This window comes from Lepisosteus platostomus, chromosome 6, assembly GCF_059453375.1.
Source record: "Lepisosteus platostomus isolate fLepPlt1 chromosome 6, fLepPlt1.hap1, whole genome shotgun sequence".
Classification (NCBI taxonomy): Eukaryota; Metazoa; Chordata; class Actinopteri; order Semionotiformes; family Lepisosteidae; genus Lepisosteus; species Lepisosteus platostomus.
The window spans coordinates 24356079-24372896 of record NC_142616.1 but is presented as its reverse complement, the minus strand read 5'-3'; the positions used below and the strand labels follow the sequence as shown (position 1 = coordinate 24372896).

Below are 16818 nucleotides of genomic sequence, written 5' to 3'. Positions count from 1 at the left end.
GTACTGAAAGAGGATCTGTCACATTTTAGTGTTCACTGTTTTGCACTTTCCATTGTTTTATAAATCTATAAATACTTGACCGTCACACTTTACTGTTAACTTGTCCCTGCCAAGTCTCTGTAACATTGTTGCTTTAAAGAAAGTGAGTCTGCCACCACCAGTCTTCTCCATCATCCTGTTAATCACCAAAATGACAAACTAATGGACCAAAAAAGAAAACCTCTTTAAAGGACAAATGGGTTAGAATCAGGACCAGATAATAGGAACCATTTTAATACCTTACAGCTTGGATTTCATTTCTCCATAGCCTGAGGACAATAACAACACACCTTGTGGTTTATGGTTTTGATCTGTTTTAATGTAATGGTACATATTAAATAACAATAAATCATAATTATTATGCTTAGTCAAACTTAGACAAATAATAGAATTTGTATTCAATAAACATGCTGTTATTATTCTCTTTGTGTTGTCCTTGGCTTGGCACGTGCAATGAAACAAAACCCAAATGTAATCTTTGCAAGCATTTCACAATTAAACTATATGATCTTGAATTTATGTGAATTCACAAGCTAGCTATTTCAACATATAATTTTCTGTTATCTGTTATCCCTATAGAAAAAAAATAATCAGGACAACTTTCACAGCTTGTGCTTCAGCACATAATTTGTTCCAATTTTGTCAATCCCCAACTAAATAGCAGTAAAAATTCCCAAGGTATATTTAATATAAAAACAAACCTAATTTCTTTTTCACATACTTATGCTATTTCATGTTAGGTTTGCACCCTGGTATTTCTACAATTTTGCTTTTTGAAATTTGGGAGCATAGTATTTCCATGGGGTGGAGAGCTTTGAAAATCACTCTCATCGTGGTTTCTACATGAATTATTCCATTAAATAAAAAAGACAAGTAATCAGCAGTAATATATTTGGTAGCCTGATTTCTAATTATTTTCCCTTGAAAATTAAAATGTCTGTGTGCCGAAATATCTTTTTCTTGGAAGCACATAAAAACAAGTTAACAGCTAGAAATGAAAGCACAGACTTGGTCGGCACATGGAGCTGTTTGTTATCCTGTTAATCTGGAAGTAGTTTTTACTTTTCTATACATTGTGTTATAATCTAGACAAGTGTACACATTTTGAAACAAAATCTATTGATGGATGATGCAGGTATGTTTTATTTTTCATTTTACCACTGTGTTTTTCTGTAATTTAATGCCTCGTATCATACTACTTCAAATAATGCTATCTTGCACTTACACACACAGTACCCATTCTCAGCATATACTCTTGAAAGTTTAATATCCTGAATCATGGCATTCCCTGAAATCTATTAAATCCTATGCTTACTTCAACAATCTCAGGACAGCATCTACCTGTGAATCAATATTTGTTTCTGATTAAAAGTTTTGATAAGGAAATGAGAAAAAAAACTTGCAGAAATGTCATTTCCCACTATCTATTGCTTTAAATCCACTGCTTTACCTTTAAATTTGCACTTGGTCACAATAATTGTAACAACTGTTGTAACTCCTAAATCAGCTTAATACTGTATATCAGATTAATTTTATGAAAATGCATGTAATGTAAGTGTGTCCTCCTCATGTACTAAAAGCAAACCAATAAAACAAAAGACAGTGCCATCATAGTTTTTGTAAAATCTTTCCTATGGTTTTAAAATGAGAAAATCTATATTTTATATATGTTTAGATTCAGGTATAGTGAGGACAAAAGAAACATGCCACAATAGTACCTTGTGAGAATGACATTATTATTTGTTTCTGGAATGAAAATGCAACATACTGACATAAATGATTAAGCATGGAGATGTGGTATTATTTTTCACTAATAAAATACATGTAATATGATTTGTTGTATAACTTTGTAATCACCAGTTATTTATTCCTTCTCATATTAATAACACTTTCCAGTTTGTGTTTTCTTTCTCCTGTGTAAGCCTAAGAGAATTCAAAACTTCACCATCGGTGCTAATTAGATATTCCTTATTGAGATGATGCATTTCAAACTGTGAATCCAGAATGGAACCAGTGAAGTTTAGATCTAAGGGACAGCAGAAAATCTAACTAATGTAATGCCACTGGGTCCTGCATGTACCTATTATGCATGATCCCTTTGAGACTCTCAGCAGAACAAGTGGACTGAAATATGGATGGATTGATAGATGTTGAGAATTTCTCACATGACTGTAGTCCACCGAATCCTGAAATTTAACACCTTTACATTCTGGGTTCACTAAAAATTCTAGTCCTGGCTGTATTTAATTTTTATTTACCTTCTGCATGCAAAAAAATGCATGCATGCATTTTTTAAAATAACTTAAAAAGATAGAGCAGCGAATCAATTTTTGATATTAATTAATATTATGTGTCAGTAGATTATGAATTGTGCCAGGTTGTGAAAGGAATCTTAAACGCTACAAATGGCTTTGTTATTCTATGCAAACAGTACACCTTTTTACAGGATATTTAACAAGTCAGCGGTTGCTGGGGTGATCCATCTTGCTTCTCTAATATGTCAGGGGACTTTCTCAAGCAGAAGCAGTAGAATGGGAGTATGCTATTCCATTAAGCTTGGAAACCAACATTAGTTTACAACATTAAAACATGCAATCACATTTTCAGCTAGCAAAACACAAGGGTTTAGCAGGACCTAAGGCGTGTGTTAATATGATCAGATGATGCACTCTGGCTTGAGAAAGCTCTAGAGACTTTGGATAATTTTTCATAATTAGAATAGATTAGCTGCAGTCTTCATGATTTGTGGACATGTAGATCTTAGTATGTAACAGTAATAACATCAGGGGAATTAGAGGTCTTTGCTAAAGGGATAGTCATGACATTAACAGTAAAAGTCACAATATCATATACTGCCAGTGATAGAATGTAAATATGGTTTATCTGGCTATGTGAGACACTTACTGTACATGACTTCCATTAATATCTCATTATATCTAATTTAAATCTGAATTACTTCTAAACCCTGTATTAACTACTGTGTATGTTCTGGTTGAATGTTTCTGGTTTGAATGTGTTTTATCATGAATGACCTAAGCCCACTGAAACCAAACTGCAAATCTCTTTGGAGAACACAGGCACAAAATCTGATTTTATGGTCTTTATGAGCTTGTTCATAAGATAATGACCTAGAAATCCGGATTCCATTGTATTGATAGGCACATATGTGGTGGATTTCTTTGCACCACAAATATCGACTCCTTACAGTATGTCAGTCACAGTGAAAGAAACACACACAATCCTTCTTCCTGACGAGCTCATGATACAGGCAATGAGCAGAAGAGCAATAATACAGGCAAAACAAAGATAAAAGGGGAAAATAAAAATGGCTTACAGGTTCCCCTTCCTTAAACTGAACTACTAGTAACAGAGCTAAAAAAATAATGTCTGTGAAAATAATTGCAAATCAAAATGGTGGACAAAATCGATATCTGTAGATGCTAATAATCAGCTGGGACTCTCTTAAGCATTTCTTTGCCATGGATCTATGTAATCAAGTCCCAAATGAGCAAAAATGTCTTCTTCAGTCTTTGCTGGAAGGAATATTTTCTGTGAAAAAAAGTCAATAGAAAATGTTTCATTAGGTAACGACACCAGCAACACTCTAATTATGTACATACACAGTTATTTTGCAGAATATAAAGTACTATATATTCTAGTCTCATTTATTATAAAAAGCAAACCCTTTCTAAATAATAAAGAAATTGATCACATTATTTCTTCGTTTCCAACTGTTCCAGAGCACCAACAAAATATAAAACAAGAATAAATAGGATAACAATTTAATGTTCTTCTTGAGAGACCAAGAAGAAAACTTCCAATTAAACCTAGTCATGAGATGAAGAATGGTCCAATTATGCAAACTAGGAAATGTAGTCAAAAACTGACTACTGTTTACAGGAGAAAATTTAAACAACTTTGTTGTGTGAAAGAAATAATATACCGTATGTATGTACTATAAATACAACCATCATTAACTTGGTTTATAGGTATTTTTTCCACATGTCACAGACATTCAGCGAAACAAATTAAATGTAAATTGACCTTGGAATGCTATGCTATTTTGTGTTTTATACCTGGCTTGGTGAGCAGCAATAATCCCTTTGCAAAACGATTTAAACATCAAGTGACAGTTTGGAAATTAGTATACTAAATATATTGCTCTACTAAGTAAGTCAAAACCATTTCCTAGGTTGCACATAACAGACAACAATGATCACTTTGACTGCATCTTGTTTGTTTTAACCGTACATTGCATATTTGAGTCATGCTGCCAGAACACTTAATTTAGAGCTATTGTGCAGCAATGTGTAAGTGTCCTTCAACATGGTGTAGCAATTCTTTTGTTCAGTTAGAAACTTAATCTACACAACAAAAGGAATGTCCTCCATTGATTGTTTCATTCACAGGCCAACTGAAATTATAATTAAAATATATTTTATTATCCCAGTTTAATACAATCATACAAAATAAATTGTACGTCCAGTATCAAAGGTGAAATATTCCATTTTATACGAGTGCATTCCACCAAATGTGTTTTTTAGAAAATCTTTCATAATAATATGCTGTATTTTATATATGACTTCCCAGTTATTTTAATGTTATAAATAATTCCTAGCCTATGCAACAGGCTCATACTGCTGAGATTCTCTCACACTATACTCCTTCTTCTCCTTCTCTAGAATCACCTAACCAATGAGACATGCACAACTCTGCTCTTGCAGGGGTTCGATCACGGTCATGATTGCTCATGTGCTTAGCATACTGTATACACAGCAGCAAATCAGAGGTGGCACAGAAGAATCAGCTAGGGTCTCCTGCTTTGGCTGAAATCTACAGTACACTGTCCAGGCCTCAGGAAGGAAAGTGATGTCACCTTCTGCACCAGGCACAGTGTCGCCAAGTCCTGTTACACATTTATATGGAACTTTTCTTCCTGTGGGATTCCAAAGTGCTTTACATATACTGTAGACTGAAAACCATTCCATCCACCACTGAAGTCTAGCACCCAGCTGGGTGACGTGCAGCGGTCATTATATGCCTGCAGCCCTGCTACACCGCAGATGAGGTTGAGAAATTATATTTCTTTTTGCTTCAGCAGATAAATTAAAAGGGAAATTTAGGAAGGTCAGACTGTGCCAGACAAGATTGGAATATAGCCAGGACATTGGCAACAATACCCCTAATCTTTCAAACAGTGCAGTGGGATCTTTAATGACCAGGTAGACAGGACTTCACTTTGCACATCCTGACTCAGTGATGGCAGCATCTACAATACAGTGTCTCTGGTCGCCATAATGGGGGGGTTGGTTTGGAAAATCTAGTCTAGAGGGGAGAGTGCCATCTACTAGTCCATCTACACTACTGTCAGCAGCAATCTGGTTAACCTTGGAGTTCTCTTATCTCAGTCCCATCCCACCTGGGTCCTGAGTGGATAAGCCAATTGAGCAGCTGCTTGTAGAACCTCAGTCTCAGGCAGCTAATGATAGACTCAAACCAGAGTTTTCTGAACTATAGGGCTCATCTATACTTCAGATGAATGTGTTTATGAGAATGAGTTATTCTGAAACCCCCGTTAAGATTTGTATCAAATACAGAGCTTAATGCAAATGTGCATGACCCATAAAAGTTTGACTTTTAATTGGAGTTTTTGTAAAACAATTGTCCATTTATAGACGGTTTATAGTGCTGAACCGTCATGAATATAAGGTATTATATTTGGTACAGCACCGTCAGTTTTATCCTAAAATAAAAAAGACAAGGCTCTTAAGAACTTCAGCCAAGCTTGGTGGTTTGAAGACTATTTTCCTTAGTAGCTACGCCTGCCAGTTAGGGAAAATAAATCTTTGTTAACATTCTGCCTGAATCAATTGTAAAGAACTTAAAAATTTAGGTTTCAAAATCATTGTGACATGCTTTTTACAAACTGGCAAGACATCATATCACAGTGTATTTGCAGCTTAATCCCAACAAAGCTGGTTGTCAAGCTTGTCTGCCTTATCACTTCAAACATCCAGTTAAACCCAAGATGAACAAAACATGTCTTATCAAGTGCATATAGGTAGTATGACCCCTGTGAGGAGCTGCCGAAGTTACTATATATCTTATACACCTGTTCAGCCCTGGCCCCAGCCCAACCATTTTCTCAACCTCCCAACCCAGTACCAACCTAAATTTAGGCCACTTATTATGGCCCCAGGTCTGCAATTGCACATACACGGCTGTTCTAATGTATGCATGCACACACAGTTGATCCTGGACTGCTTTTTCATAATGTATTCTAGCAGAAATACATAGATAAGAAGTCACTCCCAAACCCGCCAGCTGCCCAAACATGAAAACAAAGACACTGTTGCAAATAATAAAAAGAAGAAGAATGAAACTGGAACTTAAAAATGTCTTGATCAATAACTGTGCAAATTCTTAATACATTAGTTTATTCAGATATTGTGACATTTTAAACTACATTTGATCAAATACCATCAAATATACCTAAAATGAACTTGTGCTTCTCAATAGTGATGGTTGGGATGGTGGTTGGGATCCACTTGATGTACAGCTAAATAAAAAAATCTTTGCCATTGTAAAAGACTGTGATGAACTTTACAGGTGAAATTATTTGTATGTCTGTTCAATCAACTGCCGCTTCATGTCCAAAGTGTGATTGTATTTGGATTGATAGTACAATTGCACGACAAGTTTACTGTAATGGCTACGTGTAGTACTTGCATCCTACTTTTGCAGTAGGAATGACATCAGAATCCTTTTCCTGACTAATAAAATACTAAACAATCACTCATTTCTACCTCAAAGACTTGTTGAGCTATTATGTTGCATCCTGACAGCTTTTTTAATTCTGGTTTGCTATGTGTCTACAGTACATGACAAGACACCATGCATTGGGGATAAGGGTTTTCTACCAAATGGCCCAAGACCATGAAACACTCTTCCTGAAACTGTAAAATCCTCCCCATCTCTATCTGTGTTTGACTCATTTAAAAATACTTTTCTTCAGGGTGGCGTTTCCTTACTTTAAATACAGATGTGCTGCGTCTGTCTCAATATGTTCTTTGTACCTCGATGTTGTCAGTTTGTTACCACTAATGGAAAGCACTTTGAAATGTCTTGACATGAATGGTTCTATTCAAAATAAAATGCATAATAATTATTGATGGTATTACTTATGGACAGTGTTTAATAGGTGGAGTGCAACAGTTTTATTTTATTAAATTATGTCTAGTCATAATGTAAGGCAACATTTATTTAATTTCTTCTGTATGGCAATTGACTGCTAGCTAGATCAACAAATACTGTACGTGTACAGTAACTATGAAATCCGTGTAGCTCTATGTATTATGTCTGTATTATATACCCTATCCATAGTGTAGAACCTGTAGTAAAACCTGTCATTTGTCATTTATTCAGCTTTGAAAATTGTAAAATTGGTACAGTCATGATTTTATTGAATATATCATAAGAGGGTTTGGTGACAGTTATGAACCTCAGATTGAAATCACTGCCCTTATGAAAAAGTACTGGTATTTAAAATATATTAATAGGTTTGTGTAAGCTTTAATTGGTACCATTCAGCTTCTAACATGTTAAAGGAGACAGTGTAGTCGTGAAGGTTTTAATGGGAGAGTGGCAAGCCAGCTACAGTTAATTTTGATTGCTGTCAGAGCATGTAAATGAAAGACTTTATCTAATTCTAATTTTGGTACCACTGTATTACGTGCAGGGAATGAAATATCTATCTTGTTTAAGTTCCCCGACTGCCTTTTAGCACCTGTTCACGACTCATCTGTTTCGGTCTCACCTGTGATCTCTCAACTCTCAATTTTATTTATTCAGTGTGTCCTTGACTCTTAACCTGGTCATGTGATTGACGTATTTCTACTGTTCACTGTGGACGTACAGAACCTGTTACCTGCCTGCCTTCACTACTGCTTGGTATCCACACTGTCTGTATATTTTAAATCTTACTATCACATTTTGCCTAGGTCATATTTCACTCCGAGCTTGTGCTAAGGTTATTTTTTATTTTATTAGCTTGTAGTTACATGTATGTACTTACTAAAGGTAAATTTTATTAATGTGTTGTAAATTACAATGGGTAAGAGCACACACCAAGCAAATTCTTCTTCATCATCGTTTTCTGAAGACATTAATGAACAAATGAGCAAATCAGGCTACGTCTTACAGATTCCTATTATAGATTGTTCAGTTTCAGGTGATCATACTTGTGGCTACTTGATCTGGTATGTAAATGTCCTTTAGTCTTTATAAAAACTACAGTATTTTATTTTGTGAGTCTGACGGAGTACTGCATGCTATTTAAAAATGAACAATGAAGACAATTCTCATGTGATTCCAGATATCTCTATATGCACTATAAGCACCTTGCACTAAATGAAATAGCTGCCGTCTTTGCAGATTCCAGCTTCAAGCTGTTTAGAGTAACTGGATTTGGCATATAAAATAAAAGCTTGCACAGATTCGTTCATCTTTGTGAGATTACACTGTAATGAACCATATCTGTTGCAACAAATACTTTAAGAGGTGACTTTTTTGCCTCCAGGGTCTTCATTTACAATGCAAATAGTGATGAAACAACTCCCTCTCTCCAGTTTGATGTGCATGAAAATGGCATTCATGGATATTAACTAGGCTGACCCTATCTGTGTAAATAACCTTCGCTTAAAGTTTGGTGATAACTTCAGCAATAATTCACTTCTCAACAGAATAATGGTACTGTAGCATGAAATGTGATTCACTGATTCACTGTGATCACCTCTCCCACCAGAGTGATGAGTAATCCCGAGAATGGGTCAAAGATGGTTTTGATTCAAGTTTTCCATTTGTCTACTATGGCAGACATTGTAGTTATTGTAGAAATAGTAGCCTCTCAATAGTTGATGTCTGTTACGTCCCAGTGTGTGGTCTATGTGTGTTTTTGTTATGTTCCACACTGTTGACTTTGATTGTTCTCCCCTATTTTTATAGTAGTTCAGGTGGGTACCTGCGTCAGTATGCGTAGGCTGCAAAGGAACAAGTAATAGGTTTTTTCCATGCTGAAAAGAGAAGAAAGAAAACACAATGTTTCGGCTGTGGAACCTTCTCACCCTAAGAAGCTCCACAGCCGAAACATTGTGTTTTCTTTCTTCTCTTTTCAGAATGGAATAAACCTATTACTTATATCTTTTCATGTTTCTAAACTTGGTATGAAGTATCATAAATTGTCATCTTAAAGGGTTTAAAACAATAGAAACTAAGTCTTTCACCCGAAATTGCAATGGTTTAAAACACACCTTTGTGTTAAGTACTAGGTGAGAACAGTCCATTATCTTCTGTTCTTAAACCTTTGCTGTCCTGATTTTTCAGGGGTAGTGTCTTCCAAAAAAAAACGATCTTCCCCTGAAAACAGTTTCTAAAGGACAGCACATCAATCTGTTCATTTAAGATTGATCCTAAGGTTCACAGCAAGGAGACTTTGTAAATGAAAGGTCCAAATACCGTTTGGAAATATGATTGTTAGGATATAGAATTTCCAGCATGAATAATAAAGTGTTGCAATGTACATGTTTTACATGCACAATCACACTGGACCTTAGGTCTAGCTATGTATTATGTATGAAGGGGACAGGGTTTGAAAGAGCCTTTTTTCAGTCAGAAAATAGATAATTTTTCAAAATCCTTATATACTGTTCTATAACACCTTGCTTTTTTTCTCCTTCTATTTTGTCTTATTTTTCAAAGCAACCATCCATCTCCCGGGAAAACCTCATTTGAAGATTTAACCTCAGTCATCATCAGTCAGTCATTCTTTCATCATACACAAACTGCAGGCCTGCCGTTGTAATGAATGATAATTGTTTTGAATTTGTGACTGGAGGGGAAAAGCAGTTTTTTTCAATAATTTGCTAAACATCCACCAACCCACGCAAACCATAAACAAACATAACAGCTGGTTATATTTTTTAGGTTAATGCTACACAAACTTCAGAAGGATATTTTTTAATTTGAATTAATGTTTATAAATAGTCAGAACAGCTTGCTTATTTTTGGATCTTTTTCATGTATTTAGGGCTCCTGGTGCCTCAGTTTATCTTCAATATTCTGTAAATATTTATATTGTATGTATTCTGTCATGTTGTGTTATACTGTATATTATATGTTATAAATAAAATGTATATGCCATCCTTATACATTATTGCTTAATGAAATAACAGTTAGTACCAGTGAATATTAACATAACTGAACATGCTCACTTAACCTTAACTGGCTAAACGCAATTAGATTTGTCCACCTAAGAAGTGGTTTTCTTGTGTTCCAAAGACATGGAAGAAGGCAAAACTACCAAAACTAAATTTTCAACATTTTGGTCTCAGATTTGTGGTGAAATATTTGTTGTGGAGGAGGAAATGTTCTGAGACTTTTAGCACTATATATTCTGAGCAGCATAAAAATGCAACAAATGCTACAGGTACCCATAATCACGTGCTGTGTTTTCAATATCTGTCAGTATAAACTGTATGCAGCACCAACACTTTCCTTTCTCTTAAAGATTTCATACATGCATTCAATATGCTAAAGTTGTTTACTGGATCCTCTGATATCTGAATCTTCCAGAAAAAAGGGAGAAATGCATCCAAAATAATTGACCGGAGCAATATTTTTCCACTGTACTCCTGTCTTATGTTTGCATTGTCAGACAAAATCTGCTTAGCTTTGAGTTAAGAGCATGTAAAAAGTCCATATTATATACAGTAAATACAAGTAATAGCCATTTTTTTCTGAGAGTAGGAGTTGTGAACAGAGAGCTCTTGTTAATAAATTTCATAAAGCTGTCTGGATAGGCTATGTGTCTAACAGTGGAAGAGCTAAAAGTGAGAAGAGCGTGAGATATATTCCCAGGGATACAAGGGCGTAATAAACAGCACTAAATCCGAATAGCCCTAATAGAAGAAACGCTAATGGAATTCTAATTGAAAAAGGATAGGCCACCTGAATACTATTTTATAATGGGTTCTTACAATAGCCCTTGTCTGTAAGTTCATCTTCCATTCAGAACTCTGAGGACTGGATTGTTTATTTTTCTGAGGAAAAAAAGGGAAGAATGTTCAAATTTGAAAGCTCAGCATTGTTCTTTGCATTACATTGTATTATTTTGTGAAGAGAGAATATCTAGCTTTTATGTCCCAGGTATGAGTCAGTGAATTTATAATCAATGACAATAAAAAATGTCCTTTATTTATGTTGAATCATCAATCCAAAAAAGGGTTGTAACACTGCACATACTGTATACAGTAAATTGTAAATTCTTTATACCTCAATTAATACAATGGTACCGCCCAAGACAGGATTCACTGTTTCAAGAAAAAAGTCCTGCTGTTTCCTGAAAATTAATTTCTCCTTCACTTTCTTCCATGTGGATCAGAACTGTTTAAATATATCAGTTTTTAACTATGAATAAGAATATTTAATAATTTCTCCAGTTTGCCCCTGTGATCTTCTGAAATCTGTAATTTTGTATTGTATTTTGTACATAAATGAGAAAAATAGTCTTCAATGTCTGCTTAAAACCAAACTTGGGTTAGAAGCAAAAGCAGTTTAAACCACTCCAATCATTACAACAGGCATAAAAGGGACATTAGTTAATCATTGACCAGATGTCTTAATATTTTCATAAGTACCTATGCAATTTATAATCCATTCTGGCACTACATTGTACCCTGATGTGCATAGAGCACAACCAGTTTTTACAGATAAATTTCATGGAGCTCTTATGTGCTCTGCAAGTTCTGTTTTTTTTTCTTTGTTTTACTAGTTTTCTGTCCAAAAAATCAAAGAGTTCTTTGAAAGAAAAGCAGTTTCTAGAACACATATCTGTCTCCTAAAAATCATAATATATTAACAAAACAAAGAATAAAAAAGAACCAAATGGGGTCACCGATACATTCTTTGAAGTCTAACGTATATGAAAGCAGATGTTTTATTTTCCCATCTGTAAACAACCTAATCAGTTCTGCTTTTTATGCTTGTTTTATAATTATTGCATTTGGAACTGCAAACAAAGGCATTAGCCATACTAATTCAGAACATCTGCTTTGATAATGTTTCTTACGTGATTTGCAACTTCTTGATTGTCACTTTAGAGGATCATCAATAATCTTCATAAAACAGCGGGGAAAGAGACTGATGCCTTGCACTTACTATCACGCAGTCAGGCTGTGACACAAATTGTCTTTGATACCTCAATGGTTGACACATGACTTCTCAATTAAAGCCTTTAATCATTGTTCTGCATGTTCTGATGTTTAATATCACAGGAATGATTGCTGTCAGAATAAATTACAGTTCAGAAGCATTAGACAAAGCCAATATAAAAAGGTTATTTAGATTGCTTTGGATAAAGATATGAAAATATCCTATTGCATAAACTATTCATACTTGAAAAAATTGTCAGGATATTCTTTATTTCCCAATTCAGTACTATATTTAAAGCCTAATTTAATGTTTTATGTGACTTATTTTTTTGTTTTCTCTTCTATTGACTTAACCTTAGAATTCGTCTCTCAATATATCCTCATCTTTAACACTATTTTCCCTTTTATTTTCTTACCCTTTTACTATTCTTAAGAGGTTTCTTATTCCTTTAGAGGGTTACACTTGACTTAAGTAGCGATGCAGAGTTAATTAATTGTATTAGCAGTGAAATACTATTTTATATCAAGTCTTTTAACCTGCCAGGTCAGTGGAAACATTGAATAATCTAGTTTAATCCTTAATAAGGAAACAACAGTAAACCTTACATTATGTTTATAGTTATAATTCTTAATCAAACATAACAGAGAAATCCATTTCCATGGTTAATACAAGAACAGTAAGTTCCACTATTAGTCAGACCAAATGTTCTGTGTATTTAACAGACTCTCATTCCTTATTTTACTCTATTTTACAGTACATAATTACCCAGGCTTTGAGTTAGCACTGTTAAAATGCATTTGACACATATAACCTTTTAGAAAAGCCTTTAAAAAGCTCTTGTTTTTAAACAACAGCTAAGGTTGCCTGTGTTTTCTTTTATGTTTTTCATACTGTTTTTGACAGTCAAGTTGAGCCTGGTTTCCACTGTATATCAAGTGCTGTGGAGTTCTGTCAAAAACACCCCCCTTCTCTTTAGCTCCAACAATACCTTGTGGTTAATAATTAATCAAGTGAGCTTTGGTACATTATAAAATCAAATGCTTGCCCTTTATCTGTGATTTGCTTCATTAAAATGAAAGCATTGTATTTTAAATAAATTTTGCCCACACTTCTGTAAAGTTGCTAATCTTTATATACAAAGCAATTTCTGCTATTGCAAAGCAATTTCTGCTATTGAAGCTTTTGTTCTAAAGGAATCACATTCTAGAAAATGTCTTGGATATCTTTTCCAGTATGTCAATGGTTTTTAAATGCTAATTTATGTTTTGATTGTTTGCAAATAGATTTTCTTCAATTTTTGTACAGAAATGCTTAGGAACATACCTTCCTCTGAATTATTGCATGAATAAACAGTAGCAATACACCTGACTTGTATACCCCAAGGTATTTCTCTTTAATAAAAATTGATTGCCATTTTTTCTTGTATATGTTATAACATATCTTTAACACAGAGAATGTCTGAACTTTAACATTTGTATATACATAGAAATAAAAACAATGTGGTCTAGTGCATTTGTGTATTATAGTAGCAGAAGTTGAGAATATTTTTTCTAATGTGACCTGAAGTAGCTGATAATGTAACACTGAAATGTTTAAACAAGACACACTCACAGAAGCAGATTCAAGTTCTGTCATCTATAAGCCTGAAGAAATTATACATAAGAGGTCGGTTATAAACGGGTGACCTGATGTTGTTTTAAATGGATTTTTGAAATTTAAGGTGCCAAGCCTAAACTGCAAAATTAAGTATGATTAATCTGGGTTGTAATGCTGTAGCTAAATGGCTTTCAAATGATTCATTGCTGAAGTTAAATAACCTCTTTGTTTTAATTGTTTTCACCACGAGGTGAGAAAAGGTAGTTATTACAAGTCCAGTGATTAATAGTATCTCCTTACGATTAGCTGTGACCTAATTTGATTCTATACTTGTTGCGAGACATGAAAATGACCAGGCCAGCAGAAAAGGAAATCAGAAAAAAACGCAGGGGCCTTCTCCTCTGCGGTTAAATAGGATAGAACTATTATACTTATTAATAATAAGTGCTTAACCAAGCATTTTTAATCGGGAGGAGACAATCCTGCAGACAACACCTCCTTGCAAATGAACACAAGTAATGAAGAGCCCACAGACCAGCATTCATTGCTTCACATCCCCACCTTGATCCTTCCCAGTATAGCCCTTGCTGCAGCTCTTGGGCTCATCAATGGTGGGAGAGGCCACACTGTCATAGCCAGGCTGTAGAAGGGTCAAGCTGAAAACTGTATTTCTTATTGATCACCAAATTACTCACTGCTGTGGGGCTTGTCTGCAGCTCCTGAGCAATCTTTTTAATTCTCTGAACACACGTTCGAAGCTAAGAACTCTTTAAATATACAGTACAGTATCATTTACAGCCCCGTTAGTTTAAACAATGCTTACATTATATCACTATTTTATCCATGTACTTGTGCCAGTTCTAATCCAGATCAGCAGCACGTTTCTTGTAGGTATGTACAGATCTTAGATACAAACTCTGCTTTAAAATGTTTGCCAGAATGCCAGGAAGCAATTAATCAGTTTACTCGGAAGTGACCACACTGGCACGACCAGAATTTAGATTTTAGATGGTGTTTTTGGAGCAGGTGTTGCTACATCAGCAGTGCAAGCTTGTAAATTAGCTGGCACAGCAAAAGGGTAACTTTGTTTGTTTATTCATTGATTGATCGTTCTTGTTGTCTCGTTCATATCAGCCTATTTTGGTTTATTTTGTTATAAAAATAATCTCAGTATCTTGCAACTGAATTACATATGAATGCTCACGCATTTTGTTGTTTGTTTCGGTGACACTGCTGTATTAATCATACTAGTGGAGGCCTCTGGCTATTATGAACATATCGTTATTCTCTAATAAAGAGCACTAGGCTGACTGAATAGGTATTCAAAATATCAGACTGGAGGTATAGACTAGACTGTGTAGATGGCTGGATAAATGAGTCAAATAGGCACAATGGGAAAGTGACTGTGAGATGGACAGATGTGAAATGACAGAAGCATAGGTAGCCAGTGGGAGTTCTAGTCCAATTCATTGATCCTGAATTCTTGATTTTTGGTGTTATTTAGTGTGCCATTTTTAGATCAAGTCACAGTATGAAATAAAGAATAAATGTAAAGTAAATACAAAGCCATTTCATTCTTAGAAATGTAATTAGTCTGTAGACAGTGGCATAAATCACTGTATTCAAAATTCATTCATCTTTCCTATATCGTTAAAACCCAATAAATCCTCTTGGAGAAGAGGATTTATTGGGTTCTTTTTATAAATCAGACTTTTTTCAATAACCAAATACAACAAAAAAAAGTAGTTTGATTTATGTCTAGAAATTGCATACAATGTGGTTTAACTCTTCATTTTGTTCATGTGTTGCTTAAAAATAAACATTACTTATCTTGGCTTGTCAGACATTTTATTTTTTACCAGAAAGTCTTATTTAATAATTAGCAGTGGAATATCACAAGGAATGACTTAGTAAAAGGCTCAGTTGTTGTAAAGTGCGCAGTCCAACTAAGAAATATTTGGGATTAGCTACTGATAGCTGTGAAGTCTGTGTGATGTGCAGATGATAAGTGGATAGCAATAGAATTAGAGCAAAGATATGTGACCTTATTTGTGTGTGGGTCATGGGCTCCTGCAGATGCCATAAAAGCCAGAATTTATCATGTTTTCTCAAATGATTAAACACACAAGAATTCATTTTTTTGTTTCAGTCTTCTTTTACCTGTTACACTTAATGTATTAGAGGATATAATGTTTTCATATGTACATGTTCTTTTGACTCTGTGGTAATAACATTCAGCTACCTGTTTTTTGACTCTAGTGTTGCACTCTATAAATGACCTTCTTAGAGAAGCCTTTAAAAAACAATTCCTAGTTTTCAGTTTTATAAAACTGCCAGGTGTTAAACTGTATAAATTACAAAAGTATACCATGAGAATCCTGCTTTTTGTTTCTTTTAATAGGACTTGTGACACTGGTACAGGGTAAGAAGAATGGAAGGGGAGGGAAATGTAAAAATATAATTTCCACTGGGAAGACATATCATGCTCATTGTAATGTCAAATCTTAATACCTATCCAAAAATTCCCTGCATTTTCACACTATTAAAATTTAGTTTTTGTTTCCTTGCTCCCATATGAAAACAATCAAACTGAAACACAAGCATATTTCTCCGCATGGATAGCAATGGTTGTCAACAGAATACCAGCAGGAAGGAGCAGTGTTTAAGTTTAAAAAACGATAGAAATGTCAGACCCCATATGGAGTGTTTAAAAAAACATAACCAGAAGCACTTTAATGATCTGAAAGCTCAGGAGGGCTTTGGTGCATGGAAACACAAAATTATTATAGGACAAAGTTTCATTTATTACAACAAAATGTCAAAGAGGGATGACATTAAGAATCCTTTAACACAGATCTAGCAAGCATTTTTTATCAATGTCTAACACTTCTTGGTGGAAAAATAGATCACACCCTCATTAAAAGTGTAAAATTGCTTTAGAGTTTAAGGCACTAATACATAAATTGCATTTAAATT

At 34.5% G+C, this 16818-nt stretch overlaps 1 protein-coding gene across 8 annotated transcripts in view; it reads right to left on the bottom strand.

Moving 5' to 3' along the window:
- Window positions 1-330: 330 nt before the first annotated feature.
- The window catches only part of dntt (deoxynucleotidyltransferase, terminal), an 88633-nt gene continuing 72145 nt past the window's right edge, over window positions 331-16818 (bottom strand). For all 8 annotated transcript variants that reach the window (XR_015939510.1, XM_088634992.1, XM_088634989.1 and 5 more), the window contains one exon: window positions 331-3588. Coding sequence is in view for 7 of the 8 variants with exons in the window: in XM_088634989.1 (XP_088491115.1) it covers window positions 3502-3588 (87 nt within the window). In the remaining variant the exon portion in view is untranslated. The remainder of the gene's footprint in view (window positions 3589-16818) is intronic.